Raw genomic sequence first — 19926 nt, 5'->3', positions numbered from 1 at the left:
TTATTCCATTGTTATCTTTTATTATTCTTTTATATATTTTGTGCCTTGCAAAAAGTAAGGTGTTCCAGTGTTCCAGCATCTACTGAAAAGCCTTCTAAGAAGTGAAAAGGTTTTGGAATGAGATGCTAGGTGTGCAAGATGCCAGGATACTTTTGGGAAGTATAGTATATTCTTGAGAATTATAAGTATGGGTTAAAAAAAAGTCAGAACAATACCTATCGTTCTCAAGGTAAAATTGGGAACTATAGGTATTACCAAAACCACATCCAACACTGCCCAAACCTAAAAAATACATTATACCTGCAGTAAAATATTGCAGTGGTAGCATCATGCTGGAATAAGTGAGATGCTGGGAAACACTGCAAGAGAAAATGGGTAATTTAGCACAAGACCAGTTGTGGAGGCATCAGCTGCAAATGTGTCACATGCACATGCCCCTGGTGACTGTAATTATGCTGCTAGCAGCATACCAAACACAAAGTAACACTGTGGCTCAAGATCAAAAAGATGAATGTCCTACACTGACCAAGTCAAAACCATGATTTCAATGCAGTCAAGAATTTGTGGCACTATTTCAAAAGGTGCAAAATTTATGTGACCTAACCTAAGCAAATCAGGCTGGAAGAATGAGCTAGAAATATACTTGAACAGTGTGTACAGCTGTCACATACTTACCCCTAAAAGACTTATCCATACACAGTAAGGTACAACCTTTGCCCAAGTGTAGTTACCTATACCTGTCAATGAAATTTTTAAATTTAATGGTCACCTGTTTCTAAACAGGGTTACTGGATCACAAGTGATCAGTCTAGAAAATTCAGCTTGAGGCACTTAACTGATTGCAATGTGATTTACTATGCAATCAGTCCAGCCATGCCACATGCATATATTTGAGGATTCCCTGAATTTTCAAGTGAGCTGGTAACCCTAGTTTATAAGCAATCTGCTGATTGGTTTGCTAGAGATGAATAGAAATGTAGCAGATTTTACAACACTCACTAGCTATTATTTCTGCAAAAGGTGGCTCTACAAACTAGTTAAGGGGGCCTGTCACTCTAAGAAATAATTCAAATTTTTTTCTATTGTGTAAAATAAACTTAACTTACACTATAAAAATAAAATACATTTTATTTTATTTAGTCTTGGAATTACAAGCAGGGAGGGCCATTTTGTGGACTCTGTTGGTAAGGAAAGCTTTGCATCATGCCAAAATCTTGTTTATGCACTGAAAACACAATTAGATGGCGAGGAAAGAGGTGGAATGTGAGGGTTGAATGGAAAGTGAAAGTATTTGTCTGCCTAAGGCATAGAGGTGGGGCAGGCAATATATTATTGACAGCTGGGATTTTTAAATGCCTTTAAAATGGGATATGTTAATATGGATATGTTTATAAAAACATGAATTTGGGTTTCATGTTTATTTAAAAAGGACTTTCATTATACAGCTTTTTATGTCTGGATGACAGGTCCCCTTTAAATGTACACTATGCTCCTGTCACATAAAACACTGTTTTATATAAATTAAACCCTTGTCATTAAAAATATATTAATCTAATTGTATTTGCCAGTGGATGAGCCCATATTGTACTGGATAAGTACTGAGGTTGCAGCTATTTTTTGGGGGCTTTGTGAGTTCTAGTTATACCTTTCTACATACGTGGAAATGCATCTGCCTATATCATTTGTGCAAGTGTATGATTAAAAGACTGCATTCTTGCGCTTCTTATTTCTGCATCTTTTTGAAGCTGTGGAAAGGAGGGTGTTCCATTGGTTTTGCAGAGCTGGTAACCATAGTAACAACATAAAATGTTATTGTGCATATATCCAAAGCTGACTTGGACCAAACTGCACTGTCCCATCAGATGCCACTGTGTGTACCAGAGTGACTTCTTAATCTGAATCTGTGTCCTGTCACGTTTCCAAAATGTCACTTTTGGAATGCACATTATAGCAGGGTGAGTAATGCTCATGGGGGCAAGACAACAAGTTATTTGTGTGATTATGACATTCGTTGGCATGAAATTCACATTAAAGACTCAAGAAATGTCATATGCTAAGGGTCAGGACTATGCAGCAGTATAACCAGTGTCTGACTTTTTTGCTTTTCAGATGCTGAATTCACTTGCCATATATTCACAAGAATATAGCTATTAATTAGTATCAGATATGCATTTCAATGCATACTACATATTAATATTTAATAATTATTCTGATTGTATGTTTTAAATTTCTGCCAACAGCTTTATCTTTATAGGACACTTTACACTAATATTTGTAAGTGAGGAATATAATATAATATAATAATATTATTTTGATTAGATTGTAAGCTCTAATGAGCAGGGCCCTCTTTCTTTTTTTTCGATTGGTAGTATATGGATGTAATTTGTATTATTAGTGTATATATCCTTCTATTGTACAGCTCTACGGAGTGTGTTGGTGCTTCATAAAAGTGTGCTGATAGTAATAATCATAATGGCTGCTTGAAATATTGTTTACATTTTGATAACTGCATTAGCAGGTTGTTGAAGTTTTAGATAGACTGGAAATAGCTTTGAAGGATTTATTATCCTACTAAAGGCCGCATATCACTGAAAAATATTTCCCCTTCAAAAGTGCGGTCTAAAATAGTTTTCTTCACTAAAAATTTCCCTTGGCAGCATTAAGCAACCTACATCACTGAAGGTGGTCACGTAGGGGCACAGGTATGTGCCCCAGCTGGCTCATTTTGTGCATGTGTGTGACGTAAACTTGGGGGGGTGCATCCACTGCTTCTATATCACACGCATGTGCATAATGAGACTACTAGTCCCAGCAACAATGCTTAAACCTGTTAATTCATACTCGTTAGGACTTAAAAATGTTTCTGTTTATTGATACTTTGCGTTGATACTTTGTGCCTATAGAAGTCATCATTTTTAATAGTTGATCATTTTTCTCTACTCTCTTGTTCATTATTGCAAGTGTAATTTTTGTTCATGTCACGTTTGCCAATTAACCATATTCATGGACAAATTTACCAACCTGGCAACTGTTTTGTTGGTTTATCATAATGATCTGTTCCTTGTGTGTATACACCAGCTCATTTCATTTGCAGCAAGCACTATGCGATTTAGTCATTTGTGTCTATATAATATCTAGTTCAGGTAAATACCATATAACTAATCAACGTGATAATACTGGGAGGAGTAATGTACAGCTGGATGGCTGCTGGATCTAAGCTTAGGTTTAAGTGTCAGTTCCAAGAAAAAGCCTTTTAATTACTGTGGTGTGTGTTTTGGTCTTTGTGAGAGATGCATGCAGTAGCAGCTCTGGAAGCCGAAATTTTAATGAAACTAACCAGGCTGTCTAATGAGTTAGAAAGGCCAAGTTCCTAATAAAACAGGATCTTTATCATTCTGGCGCCAAGCTATGTTTGCTTTGTAGAAGGGAGTAGTACCAATTTATATCCTGTTCCTCTGTAAGTGAGACAAAAAGGCCTGTTTGGGACCTGTGGTAGTGGAGCCTTATTTTTTAATGCTTTCCCTTGAACAATTTGTATGTGATTTGTCCAGCTCTAGTTTAAAACAGAAGGAGATATAAATACATTAACAAAAAAAGAAGAAATAAAAGATATAAATGCACATACAAGGAGATATAAATAAATACCCTCTTGTATTACCCACAAACTTTATTCTTTCAGGATTATTGTTGGTATAAAATGTATATTTTGTGCTAAAAGGTTGGGGCAGCTTTATAGATTATTGATTAGAATAAAGTTGAGGATTCTTATGGGGATAATGATATATATTCCCCAGACAGAACTGTTATTTAACCTTCTCTAAAAACACAGCAGTTACAACAGACAGTATTCTTGGCTTGTTATTTGTAATACCACTTCCCACCTATATTGTCAAGGGTGCACCTTTCCATTCTCTGTGGCAGAAAGCCTTTGCTAGCTATAATTATATTTCAAAAACCCTTTAGTGACAGCTCTCTATTTTTATTATGCATGTGTGAGTTTTCCGGATAAGGGGTTTTTCTAAAAAAATAATGTAAACAATAGGTAAACCCAATAGGATTGATTTGTCCCCAGTAGGGATTAATTATATCTTAAATGGGATCTAAGATACTATATGAAATCTACAGTGAAAAAAGAAATCATTTTTAAAAATTAGGGTCTATGGGAGATGGCCTTTCCATAATTTGGAACTTTCTGGACAAAGGGGTTCAGGATACTGAATCCCATACCTGTACCTTTATTTATTATAAGTGTGTTAAAAAACATCAAACAAATACACCACTTGTTTTGGTGTCAAATTGGTCAGTGTGAAATTCCAGCAAAAAAATCAGTGAACTTTTGAAAATGCTGTGTAAAAATGGGATTTGGGAATTTTTACATAAAGAATACCATGGCAGTTAACTTGCCACCTGAAGTTTTTCCATTGACCTAAATGGACATAAATAGAATAGCATAAAATAATGACGTTAAATATGACAATCCAGCAGCGTAAGAGATAATATACAGCTTTATAAATTTGCCATTTATTTTACACGGCTTTTAACATCTTTTTTCAGTGTATGTCATTTTACATAGCATGATAAATAGGCTCCTTAGAGATGCTATATGGATTTTTTTGTAACGAATGTTTCACTGTAAAGTATTTATAATGTTGTATATATTCTTTAGTGGGGTAACACTTACTGCATACAAAATACATTGTGTTCATTGCATTATAATGAAATACAGTGTTAGCACTACACTTTGACATTTCTTAACCATTTCACAATCTTAAACTTTAGCCATGTGAGTACATAAGTCTGTGCAGAATAGAGTTTATTTCTTATGGGCAGAGCAGCAAGCAACTAAAAGAATGTATTTGTTCAGTGCCAGTAAAAAATATTCTTTAATATTTCATAAAAATGTTGGAACATTAAGAAATAATTTCCAAGTAAAAGGCTAAATGTTACAGACTTTTTTTTTTTTTTTTTTTTAAACAGAATGGCTGATGTTTAATATACCTCCAGCGCAGGGGTCGGGAACCTTTTTGGCTGAGAGAGCCATAAACACCACATATTTTAAAATGTAATTCCGTGAGAGCCATACAATATGTTTGGCCGCGGATGTTGCGGGGCAAGGTAGGGTGGGTCCCAAGGATGCCGCATGCAATTCAGAGGAGGGCGTGGCCTGCGCTCAGCGGATAGAAGACCTGTTCTAAGGCTTAGAACACGTCTTCTATCCACCGAGCGCAGGGGCAAGGTAGGGTAATTTGACATTTTTGGCACAGTGACATAGCTACTTATTAATCACACAAGTGGTCATGTAATAACTATTGTTAAAAATATTTTAAAAGTCATAAATTGTGGCTTTCTCTTATACAGGTATATAAGATTTGTGTCTGAAAATTGCCCTTTGCACATTGCACTGTCTTTGTAAAAAAAGGGCCCAGTGAGACCTGAAACTAAGTCTTATTCTGTTTGTAACTACATATGGAGCCAATACAGCACTTTTGAAGCTTTTTATCCAGTGTTGTGTTGTGCTACATTGAACCTTGCTTCTTGTCTTTGTAAAATAGGCTTATTAATTCTCTTGCTATGTACACTCCCTCTCTTTTCATTCTGATTGTGTCATTTTCTCACTTTACGCTCAACCAACTGTTTAGCAACCCCTATTTTTGCTTTCCTCATTGTGCTTTTTCCCATTTTCTCCTTTCCACATGCACCATTCTCTTTTTTTACCACTTGCTCCCCTTTCTTTCACTAGTGCATTTTATAATCTGCTTAACCAATTTCCTATTTCTCCCACTTATTGACTGATTTATGTATAGTTCCATGCAACAGTTATTGTTGGAAATACTTGTGCTAGGGATGCAGAATTCAGTTTGGGATTTTGCTGAATCTCAGCACTTTTTGCTTTTTCAGCTAAATCTTAAAGAGGATTCAAACCCTGAAAAATGAATTGGTGAAAACTTACTTAGAATAGTCCCCAGAGTACTCTGGAAAACTGTATGTGACAATTTTAAATTGCTCTTTTTTCTCAAACTTGAGTATGAAATTAGGAGTTGCAATCAGTTCTGTGTTCTGCATACTTTTTGTGCAAAATGTTATAGTTTGGCGTTATTTATAATCCAAAAGATGAGTGAAAATGTGTTGCTTAAAGTACAAATAGAATTATTAAATGTATCTTACAATTTTAGAAGTATATGTCAGCAAAAGAGAACTACTGGCTACTCCCTGAAGTTCTCAGTAGTTATGTACAGTGCAACACATTTACACCAGCAGTAGTAGGGATTGCACAAGAAATAAACATGCTTAAGAGAAACAAAAACAAAAAGTAATTATTTCAACCAATATTCTTTTGTTAACTAATTATGATTGTGTTGGCTGTTCCAATTAATTTCTGAAGTCACACATTTGTCAGATGTGTAAAATCCTTCCATCAGCAGGCATTAACACTCTAAAAACAACAACAAGAAAATGTCAGTCCCATTAGACCATGGCTCTCAGCTGTCTGTCAGAGCTGAGGATTTATACTGTGACATGTAAGATCTTGGAAAGCTGACAAGGAATTTGCCCCTTGGGTGAAATGATGAAATTCTACAGATACCTACATAGATAAAGAACTTCCTGTCCTTTTCTAAGTGTCATTAACTTCCTTTAACCTCTTAGCTGCTTTTAGGGTATGATGATGACGAAGAAGAATTTTGGAAAATGAACATTCAACTTAAGTAACAACAATAACAAAATTATGCTCAGCTTGAACAAAGAAATCAGAGAGACTGGATGAAAACATTTAACATCTCAGTGATTAGAAAAGGTAAATCCTTCAAACATGAACTAATATATCTAGTATAAGTAAATCTAAAGTAATTGGGCTTGCTGAATAATCATTGAAGTTCACTACTCATCTGAGCAACTTCTTTAGTTCAACTGACTGGCATGGGAAGCCCTTGACAAATAAACTGCTACTTATTCAATCATAATGGCACATTGTAACTCTTCAGAGAGGTGACACCTGAAACTCACAGTGATGTGAATGCTGCTGGGTTACTGTGATAGGATTACCAAAGTATCATGCAACTCATAGAGACAGGTGTTACTTGTAAGTGTTGCATGAATGGATGTGTAAAGAGTTCTGAATCCGCTGAGGTACAAATGTTAGAACAGCACTGTATGTAGCAGACAGATGGTGTTGAAGGCCCCCGCCTCTGTTTAGGAATGTTTTTTCCACCTTAACATGAATAGCCTCTTTTACACCTTGTGTAAAACTGTCAGACTTCCCATACCATGGGACTTCCCATAGGTAGTATTTTTATAACCAAAAAAGGTACAAAACTGTTCAAAGAAAGGGAGTGCAAAGTTAAAAATGTTTAAGCCCCATTATGACTTTATTTAGATTGTAAGCTCCGCTGGGGCAGGAACTGATGTGATTGCAATTGCAATTTAATTTTATGCTAATTTACCAATCCTACAAATATGATGTGGTATTTAGGTTTCGGATTTTTATACTAACAAGAAAAGGTTTAAGGTCCCCATACACGGGCCGACTATAGCTGCCGATATCGGTCCCTTGGACTGATTCGGCAGCTAATCGGCCCGTGTATGGGCAGAACAGAGCGGCCTGGCCGACCGATATCTGGCCTGAAATTGGCCAGATCTCGATCGGCCAGGTTAGAAAATCCGGTCGGATCGGGGACCGTATCGGCTCGTTGATGCGGTCCCCGAACCGACTGCCCCATAACCACAAATGTAATGGCCCCAGGGCCAAACGATCAGATTATTTTTTTTTTAAGGTACTTGCTGCCCGATATCGCCCACCCGTAGGTGGGGATATCGGGTGAAGATCCGCTTGCTTGGCGACATCGCCAAGCGAGCGAATTTTATAGTGTATGGGCACCTTTACTTATGCACATAAACAGTATTTTCAAGCTTGTTAGAGTAGAGTGGAATTAGGATAGTCTTGGGGCCATGGCATACCAGGCAAGCAGAGGAAACGCTTCCTTCTGCCCCAGACAGCAATATGCATTGACAGACACAGCATCAGCCTGTGCACAGACAGGGCTGATTTTGTCTTGCAAATGCATACTTTCACTGATCCTTGCCAAAATCCACCCCATCTGTACTCTTAACAGGCAAATGTTGTTCCTGTCAGTGCACACTGATATCGGGGTAGAAGTAAACGGATCGGAGCGTGACAAAGCCCCTTAGGCTTAGTTAATTATGATTCATAATATCAAAGGTCCATTGGCAATATAAACATATGTAGAAAATAAATAAACCATTGTTCATACAGACAAAATGATACAGTTCACTTCAATGAAGCTGTACATTGCTAATGATTGCTGTTGGGCTGATTTTGTCTCTTAGGGCCCCTTGTTCATGTAGGTTAGTTGAATTTCTGTAGTGTGGCTGACATTACCAACATGACAGACTGAAGTGGCCTAGTTAAACAAGAAGATATCAGCTAAACAATCCTCCTCCCATCATTCTTTAGTGGCAAGATAAGCATTACACATTTTAACCCTCTTACTGCCTTTGCATGCCATTTTTATTTTACCAAGTATATCAAATAAATCCCATTATATCCCACTAAACGAATTAAAGGCTGATGGCTTTGCAGGTTGTTGTCTGGCAGCAAAGGATAATTGAAGGCCTATGTTTATTTCATTACAAATAAATATTGTTAAATAAATATAAATGAAGTGTTAAAGGTTCAAACTGGATTTGCTAAATAAGAAGGTGCAAGCATTTTTGGCTTGAAATAAAATACTGAACATTATTAATAGTTATTGTAGTAATACAATTCTTACAGATTACTTTGATCAGTTAGACTTAAATGCTCTAATGGAGAGACCATTACTCTTCATAAAAATAAGGCACAAAGTTTAGCTAGGTTTTGTTGAGTTTTATTATGCATATAATAGACAGCAAAAATATCCAGTAGCACACTGAAGTTGTAAGCCGTGTAAAAAAGTGTTTTATTTGCCCAAGTACATACAAAAAACAAGAGCAAAGTTTCGGGTCCCTTCCTTAGCTAATGGTGCACTAATTAGTGTTCAAGTTATAAAGGTTGTGAAATGGGTGGGGATAGAAAAACCCTCCCCTACTCCAGTGATGGCATGGTTAATTACAACAATTTAACCATGTATGTGCATAATGACAACCAGTCCTTGAAAATTCTTTTATATAGAAAAACATAATTTAAGCAACTTTGCAATATACATTCATTAAAAATTTGCAATGGTTTTTTACTTATTTGTATATATAATTGCTATTAGAAGTAGTGTTTGCCTGTCCTTTTCTATTCTCTGCCCTGGTGGCTCTGGCATTTGCAACAATGTAACACAAGCCAGCAGACTGACAGACCTGTCTTGCTGGAGGAGACTGACCTTTGCAACATTGTTTAAGGGCTCTGGCACATGGGGAGATTAGTCGCCCGCGACAAAACTCCCTGTTCGCAGGCGACTAATCTCCCCGAGTTGCCTTCACCTGCCATCCCACCAGCGAAAATGTAAGTCACCGATGGGATGGCACACGCGGCGGCGCGATTTAGTGCAAATCGCCGAAGTTGCCTCGCAAGGCTTTTTCGGCGATTTGCGCAAAATCACGCCGCCGCGTGTGCCATCCCACCGGCGACTTACATTTTCGCCGGTGGGATGGCAGGTGAAGGCAACTCGGGGAGATTAGTTGCCCGCGAACAGGGAGTTTTGTCGCGGGCGAATAATCTCCCCATGTGCCAGAGCCCTAAAAAGAAACAACCAGTAGTTCAGCAAATGCTGCTTTCTATAGCAATTACATTTACAAATGACTTTTAAAGCACTAAAAAAATTCAAATAATTCACATTGGAAAGTTGCTTGGAATGATTTTCTTTTTTTATTAGGCAAAAAATTATTTTTGGGGTTGACATATCCTTTAATAACAGCTGATACATACCATGCTTTCCTGAACTCTTAAGAATACTAAAACATTGAACCAGAACCTTGTGTGAATGATCACATAGAGCAGAGTTATAGCAGACTGTGCAGTAACTGTAGGTCGCTGGTTCAAATTCAGGCTAGATGTTACATCCACTCCCATAAGTAAGACGATACTGTGTAAGTAATTGGCATCCAGGGACAAAGCCATAGCTTCCAACATTTTTAGAGGTAAACGTCAAAAGAAAATAAAAAAAAATTATGTGGATCACCCAGTGCTGATCCTGGGGCTGCTGCCACCTGGATGCCGTCCCCTCTGTCCTGCTCTGCGCTTACAATTTTAGCGTTGGAGTGGGTCCAGAGGAGGCTGCATAGCAATAGCAATCTCTGCACTGGCAGAGCCCAATTTTCGTTTTAAAAAGCGATAAAACGGCTCATAAAGTTCTAAAGCAAAGTCTGATTGTTGCAGCCCCTATTTACTGACCTTGCCTCATGGCAGTAGTGGCCCTGGGATCACCAGGTTTAGATTTTTAAATGTACGTTCTCAAAATCTTGTACATATCCTAACCAAGAGAGCATTTGTGGTCCAGTGCACCACACACTGATCACCTTTAAAAAATATGTACAGGAATGGGACCCGTTATCTAGAAACCTGTTATCCAAAAAGTTCTGAATTACAGGAAGGTCATCCCCTATAGACTTCATTATAAGCAAATAATTTAAATTTTAAAATCATATTTCCTATTTCTTTGTACTAATAAAACAGTAGCTTGTATTTAATCCCTACTAAGATATAATTAATCATTATTGGTGGTAAAACACTCCTATTGGCTTTATTTAATGTTTTGTATGATTTTTTAGTAGACCTAAGGTATAGAGATCTAAACAGCGGATAGATCCTTTATCCAAAAAACTCCAGGTCCTGAGCATTCTAGATGACAGTCCCATACCTGTACAATTTTTATTACTTATGTTGATACGGGGTTCATTATCTGGAAACCTGTTATCCAGAAAGCTCCCAATTATGGGATTGTGGTCTCCCGTAGACTCCATTTTAATAAAATAATTCACATTTTTAAAAAGTATTTATTTTTTTGTAATGATAATACAGCCCCTTGTACTTGGTCCTAACTAAGATATAATTACTCTTTATTGTAGGCAAATCAATCCAATTAGATTTATTTAATGTTTAAGGTATATTTTAGTAGATTTATGGGGGAATGTAATATATGTTGGTAACAGGAAAAAAGATTGCAATTGGACAAAATTTTAGCCTTGCGACAAATTTTGCATTTTCGCAACAGTAAAATACCGTTTGTGAACCTTATGCATGTCTTGTGACATAACATTGCAAATGTTTTAATTTGCGTGAGTGCTCAGTGTATGTAATAAAACTTCTTAACCTATTTTGGCATTAAGATTTAATCCATCTTCAAGCAGGTATTAAACATTCTTAGTGTTCACTAAACATTTATTACATTATTATGCAGTGCAGTGACATCTAAGGAGTTCTGAATTGAAAGTGAAAGTAACTAACTGCCCCACCTCTAAGCCTAAGGCATAGAGGCGGGTCAGGCAATATATGATTGACAGCTGGGACTTTTAAATGCTTATATAATGAGTATGGATATGTTAATAAAAAAAATACTTTGGGTTACACATTTAATTTGAAAAGGGTTTTTATTATACAGCTTTTTATGTCTGGGTGACAGGTCCACTTTAAGGTATAAATATCCAAATTATGGACAGACTCTTTATCTGGAAAAACCTAGTTCAAAAGCATTCTGTATAACAGGTGCCATTCCTGTAATACTAAATGTTCTGTTGTATGTACTATTCTCCGTTTCCTGCACTGATACTTAAAAACTGTGAAAAGCAATTTTAATAGAAATAACATCTGCCCAAGAACTGCAAGTTTGGGGGATACAATAGATCCTAGAGAGTTCTGTATGACAATAATTTGAAAAAGAAGAATTCAGCTCATAAATATGGTTTATTTATTTTAACATACATATAAAATGTTACTAGTATCTAATGCTGATGTATTTGTTTTACAGGAAATTCTGCTTGCCCTTACTTTTGTGAACTCTACATAATCTACAGAATTTTGTGTATGGGTCTGTGATTATTTTTGTTAAGATGACTCAATCAATACATCTCAATCAAAATCTACCAGGTACAAAAAAAAGCTGTTAAATATCTTGTGTTGTGCCGTATTTTTGCTAAATTACTTTTCTAAAATAAATTTTGCTTTTTCTTAATTATATTTTTAGACTTAGGGGGTCCCTTTTTATATCGGGACCAGGATGAAAATGAAAAGACAGCATATTCTGTTGAGACTCCATATGGCTTCCAGCTTGATTTGGATTTTCTGAAATATGTTGATGACATTCAGAGTGGTCAGACTTTAAAAAAGGTGCCAGTTTATCGCAAACCAAGAGTACCACGACAGTCAACATCATCTCTAAGGAGCCCATCCTGCCAGACAGGCGGCTGGACGTCCACTGAATCACTAACTTTTAGCGATGATGGAAGATCAAGCAATGTATTTTTCCCAAGAGTTAGAACACAATCCAATTCCTCAGATAACAAGGAAATGTTAAGCTTTCCAAAGTCCAATCCAGTTTCTCCTACACCTGTTATAAGCTTACTTCCCCCTCCTTCTCCAAAATCTCTTTTGAGAAACCATCGTGTCGAGAAGACTTTGGAAGAAACAAGCAAAAGGCTTGAGCAAGAGCAACTGAATTTACAAGGGGCAGAAGGACAAATCAGGACATGTTCATCTACAAGTCTTTCTAAGCTGGGTGTTTCTAGCACAAGTTCACCCAATCTGTCTCAGCTACCACAAAATTTACCTCTTAACAAAGTTGGTGAAAGTCATGGAATACTTAGCCCAAGCTTTTCAGGATCTGTGAAAATCAGCCCTGTCAATTCTGGAAGAAGTACTCCAGCTATGATTTCTTCATCTCATCTACATTATGTTCGGGAACAAATGGCTGCTGCCCTCAAGCAGCTAAAGGATCTTGAAGAGCAGGTGAAGGCCATTCCCATTTTAGAGATGAAGATTTCTACTCTGGAAAGTGAAAAGAAACAGCTTTTAGCTGATCTTGAGAAGAAGCAGGAAATTGTTCCTCTGGAAAGATCATTCAGTGCTGTCAATTGCAACCTTAACGAAAGTTGCTCTGAGCAAAATATTGAACTACCTTCTGAAACAGAAAATGAGCTAGAGACAAGTAAATTAAGAACAAATAAAATTGCAGAACTAAAAAGACTTACAGAAAAATTAGCTGTTCCAGAGAGAAATGTGAAAATGAGTAGGACTGGGGCTAGCAAAATAACCAGTCCACCAAAGGTGATGGAAAGACGTTCCAAGTCAATAGCAGTGGGTGAGGAGATGGACATGAATGATGTTGTGTTTTATTATAGATCTCAAAACACAAACAGGGAAGTGGCGGTAGGTTGTGAAAGAGAAACAAAAGATGCTGAAGTTTGGGTGATTGAATCATTGTTGGGAATGACATGTGAGGCAGAAAAAGAGATTGAACTTCTTCAGCATACAGTAGACCACCAAAGAGGGGTTATTGGCTTATTGGAAGGCCACCTGAAGGAAGCAGCAAATGAATTGGAAGAATTAAGGGTGGCAGTTTACTCTAGGAGACAGAAAGACATGGCAGACAAAGAGGTTATGGCGCATCCTCAAACACTGGAAACAGCTTCTGAAGCAGTGGTTTCTATGCTCAACCAGGCATCTGGAGAACATTTGAAAATGGTTGATGCAGGAGTTAATTGTTGTTCAGAACTGTCTTGCATTGCAGTCAGCTGTGTCTCAGAAGCAAAGGAAGTTGCAGTTGGCACAGATCAGATGTTAGGATATCAGGAAAAAAGCACTCAGGCTAATTTGGAAAAAAACACTGAAGTGCAATCCTCTATGAGTAGCACCATAATAGAAGCTATAAGTATGCCAAGAAGTGACTTAATTTTAAAATCCAAATGTAAGATGACTTTGTTGGCACAGGATGAGGTGGATGTTGCTAAGAATAACCAGGATATCACAAAGCATGTGGAAAAGTGTGATAAGACAGAAGAAAGTATTACAGTGGCAGGAAAGGTCACAGCACTCAACTTGACCACAGAAGGGGGAGATGAGCATTGTTTAATTATTCAGAACTCAGGAGAGCAACCAGAGGATAATGATACTCAGAAGGGAAGTGTTGCAGAAGAAGACACAAGTATGGCCAATTTTGGTAATCGTGGTAAGATATTTCTGGGCAATATTTATTTTCTTGTGGCACTCCTGGCACATTGTTCTGTGTTGTACAGTGGAAAGGATTTAATATTCTGTTTGCATTTGCTGACAGGTTAATGTGGTCAGCATTTGTAAGCCCAACATGTATCAATCAATTGGTGACAGAGAGCAGATCAGAAATAACATACATCAACAAATCATCTTCCTCTAATGCTATGTTAATTTACATTACTTTGATTCAATTCAGGTTCCCAGAAATTTCATGTCAAACATTATTCCAACAGTAAGGTTTTTATAACTCTTTAGTAACCTTTCTGTAAATCTTTTGGGAGGCGTAAGTGTATCAGAATTAAAATATATGACTACACATCTAATGTAAGGGAGAAGAATACATATATATGCGATGGATAGATTGAGCTAATGAAATATTTTGGCCCTTGGGCAAGGGATCAGATTATATAGGTGGCCTTTACAGATCCCCACTGAAAACATTAATGGTCTTAAGCAGTCCTCAGACTGGTCTAATGAATTTTTGACCAAGCCTTAATAAGGGAGGTATTATTTTAGGCACCTTTAGATGGTTAAATCATATATGGCCTGCAACTGTTGTTCACAATTATTATTTGCACCACTATATAATAATACAAAGGAGAAAGAGGGGGTCCCATTTGAGCTTAATCAAGGTCTGATTGAAACTTTATATTCTTGTATATTGTAGATATAGGATATGTCTTTAATTAAGCAGGCAAATGTCCCCAGATCAGTTCACATTGCATTGAATGGAAACTAGTCGGTTCACCAGCAGAAGCATCATGGCATTTCAGTGCTCTTTCCATATCAGATGCTAACAGAACATTTTAATAAAGCAGAGTATCCTATTATCCTGTTTTCTTAAGTATTCCTAAAATTAACTAATGCATTTATAGCCCAATTCCTTCCAACAAAGTACTGAAAAGGGAATCTATGAAATAGAACTAGTTGCCATAGGCATATGTGATTTTGAGCCAGTTGTATTTCCTTTTCCATTGTATAACACATTACTTTGCCAATCTTTCTTAAAAGGTGAAACCTTTTAAAGTATGGATAATATATAACTAAAAGTTAAATATAAAAAAAGACACAAGGGGGCTTATTTATGAAAGATTGAACTGGCCAGTCCAAATTGATTTTGACCAGTGTAATATGTTTCTGGATTTATTACACCCTTCCTAGCTGTCAGGAAAAATCTCTGGAATGTTTTAACTAATTTTTAACACATTTCTTAAAGCTGATAAAGTTGTCACATTCACATTCATTCACACCCATACAAATCCTTACTCACTAATTCATAGCGCATGTAGGGAGAATGGATTTATGCTGTTATTTTCCTTACTTTTTCCTGGAATTTATCATTTCAGTGAAAAAAATAAATTGCTCCTACTATCAGTGTTACCACTTGGTAATACTTACCAAAGAAGGCAAATTGCCCCCTAAGTTTGCACATGGTTTAGTAACCTATAAACTATCCATTGGCAGGTGGCATTTGCAAGTCGCTTGTTTGAAAGAAAGTATTTGGTTGGTTGCCAAGGGTTACTAGTCCCTGTGCAGACTTTGTGACTTTTGCTTATAAAACCCACTGATTTGCACCAATGTGTTTGTATCACAAATACAGGTGTGGGATCCGTTATCCAGAAAGTTTCAAATTTTGGAAAGGACAGCTCCCATAGGCTACATTATAAGCAAATAATTCTAAAAATACTTTTATTTTTCTCTGTAATAATAAAACAGTACCTTTTACTTAATCCAAACTAAGAAATAATTTATCCTTATTGGAGGCAAAACAATGATTTTGGGTTTAATTATTGTTTAAAGGAAGACTATACCCCCAAAAAATGTAGGTCTCTTTAAAAATGTATTGCATAAACAAGCTTATATGTAAAACCCTGCTTCATCTGAATAAACCATTTTCATAAAAATATACTTTTTTAGTAGTATTTGCTATTGGGTACTCCTAAATAGAGAATTGCCATTTTAAGAATTAAAGGCCGCCTACTGGGATCGTAGGATTCACAGTGCACACAAACAAGCCAAGGCACACATACATGCTAGATCACATCCGCCAATGAATGGACAGAGTTCTGCCTTTTGCTTCCACACTACTTCCTGTTACAGTTAGAGCTACATTATTTCTAGTCATGTGATCTCTGAGGGAGCACACAACCCATCATTAAATGGTGGATCAAGGGAAATGATATAAAAGGGCAATATTTACTGATATATATATTCCAGTTTGGCGAGATTCTTTAATAGGTACTTAACATAATATAAACTGATGGTTTTTCATTCCAGGGGTATAGTTTTCCTTTAAATGATTTATTAGTAGACTTAAGATATGGAGATCCAAATTATGGAAAGATCCCTGACCAGGAAAAGCCCAGATCCCGAGCATTCTGAATAACAGGGTGACATACCTATACATATCCAGAATATTGTATTGGGGTCTAGTTTCCTGAGATGCTGATGTTTTGTGTTGTTGGAAGAAAAGCATGAGAGAACAAGTAGACATGTTGCCACATTGTGTAGTGCAAAGATGTGGAAAATATAGTTAGGATATTTTAAAAGTAAGAAAACTAGATATTTGAACTGAAAATTATGCTCTTCTTTAAAGACAAAATATCATGGGAAACAGATGCAACTACAATTATTGTCTTCAGGGGCCTCAATTGCATTTACTTTATTCACTTTCCTGCTGTTTATCCTCATCTTTTGTCATACTGAAGATCAGTCTTTCTAGCAGAGCCCCACACCAAAATTATTGTGACAGAATCTTAGGATCATTGGTTTTGAACACATTTAATGCAGCTACACAGTCACTGGGACCTCCTGGGCCCCTTAGTAGCAAATGTCTATATTGACTCAAAATTTAAATCCCAATCACAATGAATAAAGAAATGTGATCCTATTTCCAAAGCATTCATAGCATTTTGGCTAACACTGACCCCTTCTGGTAGTTTAGTTATCAGTATCTGAAAACAAGCAAATACTTAAATACCAGATGTCATTGTATGATATTAACAGGTCACATGAAAGCAACCGTTTATGTAAGTTTGTAAATCCCAGCATTTACAGATCTGTCTTTAGTTTACGACTGTATCCTTCATACTAAATACAGTAATAAAGTCCTTTTAATGTATAAGGAAACACCTGGTGGGACTTGTTAGGAGTTGTTTGTACACAAACTATACATGATTTGTTGCTATGGACAACTGCACATTTGCAGTTTGTCACCTTTATTAGTTAATCAGCCGCTCCATGTCTACTGAGTCGAGAAGCGTGTTAGCAATAAGTTTATTGTAACTTAAATAGGAAGTTCTAAAGAAATGTTTAGTATTACATATCAACCTATTCTTAGCAACATTTGAATTGGTCATTTTTTATTCCATCTGTCTAGGTAGCTACCAAAAAACTAAATTATCTTGTGTTTCTACTGAGGGCCCTCTTCAATTCAATTTCCAGTCTAAATTCCTATATACATGATTATCCAGTTTCAGTTAAGCGTGTGTGCTCAGGTGTGAATCTTGCCAAATGGTGAAGAGGGTGGTAATTCAAAATAGTCCTCAGCAGTTTTTTCAGTGGAAACAACGTGGTACAGAGCTGACTACTTATGGATCCCCCTAGTTTACTTCCCAGGAATGATCATTTATTCTATCACATTTGAGGTTCTGATTCAGATTAATTATGTATTTTAAAAGGTCTTAAGGGGGGATTTACTAATGCTCAATTTTTTTTCATTATTAATGTTGTTTGGTGCCAAAATATGATTTTGTCATGGAAAAAAAAAATTTTTTGTGATTTATTATGCAACAAAGCTTTGCATTGCAGTATGAGAGGTTTTCAGGGTTTTTTAATGCTGTAATTTGTGCAATAATATGAAAAAGCTGCAGTTTTCACATTTTTTCCGTACATTTTTTTTTGTTTGTGCTATTTCAATTGTGCTGTTTCAATTCAGATCTTTTAATAAATGACCTACATTCATGGAAATGAGTTTAAAATACGCCCCTACTTTGCAAAAATCTTCTACCTGCCTGCACTCAGAAGCATTAAATATGCTCAGGTGCAGGCAGGGCCGGCATCAGAAATCACGGGGCCCCTCACAAATAGATTTTCTGGGTCCCAGTGCCCCCCATACTTATGCTAGCCCGGTCTCCCCTAATTATGCTGGCGAAGGCCCCCCATACACAGTACCCCCCATACTTATGCTGGCCAGGGCCCCACTAATTATGCTGGCCAGGGACCCCCATCCACAGTGCCCCCCATACGCATGTTGGTCAGGGCCCCCCATACACAGTACAACCCATACTCTATGATGGCCAGAACCCCCAATCCACAGTGCCCCCCATCCACATGCTGACCAGGGCCCCCTATACACAGTGCCCCCCATACTCTATGCTTGCCAGGACCCCCCCCCCCTTATTATGCTGGCCAGTGCCCCCCATACACAGTGCCTACCATACACCTTCTCTGTTGGCTTCATCGGTCTCCTCCTCCGTTGGGTTCTTTGGGCTGGTTCCGTTGGCTTCTGCAGGCTCCGGCAAGATACTTCCCGCAAGACGCCTCTTCACTTTTGTCTCCACGCGAAAGGAGACAGACCTTTTATAAGGTTGTGCCCCATGCGTACTGACGTCACACGTACACACGGGGCACGACCAATCGAATACAGTTTAATAAGAGATTAAAGGCCTGAGCTAGCCAGAAGACTGTAGCACGCCAGGCCCCCTTTAAAAGTCAAAATCGCCTCAGCCCGGGATGTGCCCCCTGATGGCGGCCCTGGGTGCAGGCACGTGTAGCCAATATCCGCCAACAAAAAGTGAGATTAATAGTCCTGTTGGTCACTTGCCTCCTATTTCCAAATAGAAGCTTCTTGTGAGCATAGTCCTGCTTCATCCTTCCTCACTTAATACATGTTAACTTATTGCACTATTTTTTCTAAATTGCTTCCTGTTTACATGGTGCTGTACAAGAATGCTTATGCCCTGTCACATACAATAGCAAATACTGGGTTCATTGGTTAAGAAAACCCTCACAGTGATTAATGAAAATCTTTCCTGTTGTAGATATTTATTGCTTCCCTGGGGCAGCACTTCTCTAGAGACAGTTTGGTTTATAATCAGTTGAAGTCGCTAATGCCCCTTTTATCTCTATCCCTTGAGTGACCTAGGTCATTTAGTATTTTAAATAGTAAACTGCAGGTATTTATTATTGGAACATGCACTGTATTTATAGGAATACAAAGGCGTTTGGGAGATTTTCCTCCATTTGTGGATTCTCAGTATAGAATACAGATGACTGTGTCACATTCTTTGTTACTACAAAAAAACTTGCTAATATTTGGCAACCTGCATAATGCAAAAAGAAAAATCACAGGAGAACTGTTGTCAGTTCTTAGTGCTTTGGCACCTGAACTTATTGCCCCCACATTGTTTCCACCACTTATGCTCCAGAATGGGGGTAGCAATACAGACACTGACAGCAGTACGTTAAAGGACAAGGAAAGTCAAAATCTATTAAGCACACTATTAAATAGTACTGCTATTGCTGTGTAAAAACGCTATATTTCTGGCTTGCCTAATGAAAGATTTACAGAGATACACCTGCTACATTCTACATACTTGTTTCAGTGAACGGCGCCGCCATCTTTAATAAGGCATGCCCACTCCCTTTCCCTCACTGTCTCTACTGCACATGCGCCCCCCAACATTCTCCCTGCGCCCCCCCGCGTCCTTCTGTGTCTCCCACCCCCAGCAGCTGCG

At 37.5% G+C, this 19926-nt stretch overlaps 1 protein-coding gene across 1 annotated transcript in view; it reads left to right on the top strand.

Moving 5' to 3' along the window:
* The window catches only part of kank3 (KN motif and ankyrin repeat domains 3), a 47357-nt gene that overhangs the window by 15125 nt on the left and 12306 nt on the right, over window positions 1-19926 (top strand). Inside the window, exons 2-4 of the mRNA XM_002938551.5 lie at window positions 6646-6793; window positions 11949-12067; window positions 12165-14144. Of these exons, the coding sequence (XP_002938597.1) occupies window positions 12031-12067; window positions 12165-14144 (2017 nt within the window). The 5' untranslated portion in view covers window positions 6646-6793; window positions 11949-12030. The remainder of the gene's footprint in view (window positions 1-6645; window positions 6794-11948; window positions 12068-12164; window positions 14145-19926) is intronic.

The sequence above is a fragment of the Xenopus tropicalis genome, chromosome 1, assembly GCF_000004195.4.
Source record: "Xenopus tropicalis strain Nigerian chromosome 1, UCB_Xtro_10.0, whole genome shotgun sequence".
NCBI classification, from domain to species: domain Eukaryota; kingdom Metazoa; phylum Chordata; class Amphibia; order Anura; family Pipidae; genus Xenopus; species Xenopus tropicalis.
Note: the sequence above shows the minus strand (reverse complement) of the source record. Positions and strands in the feature narration are given on the sequence as shown.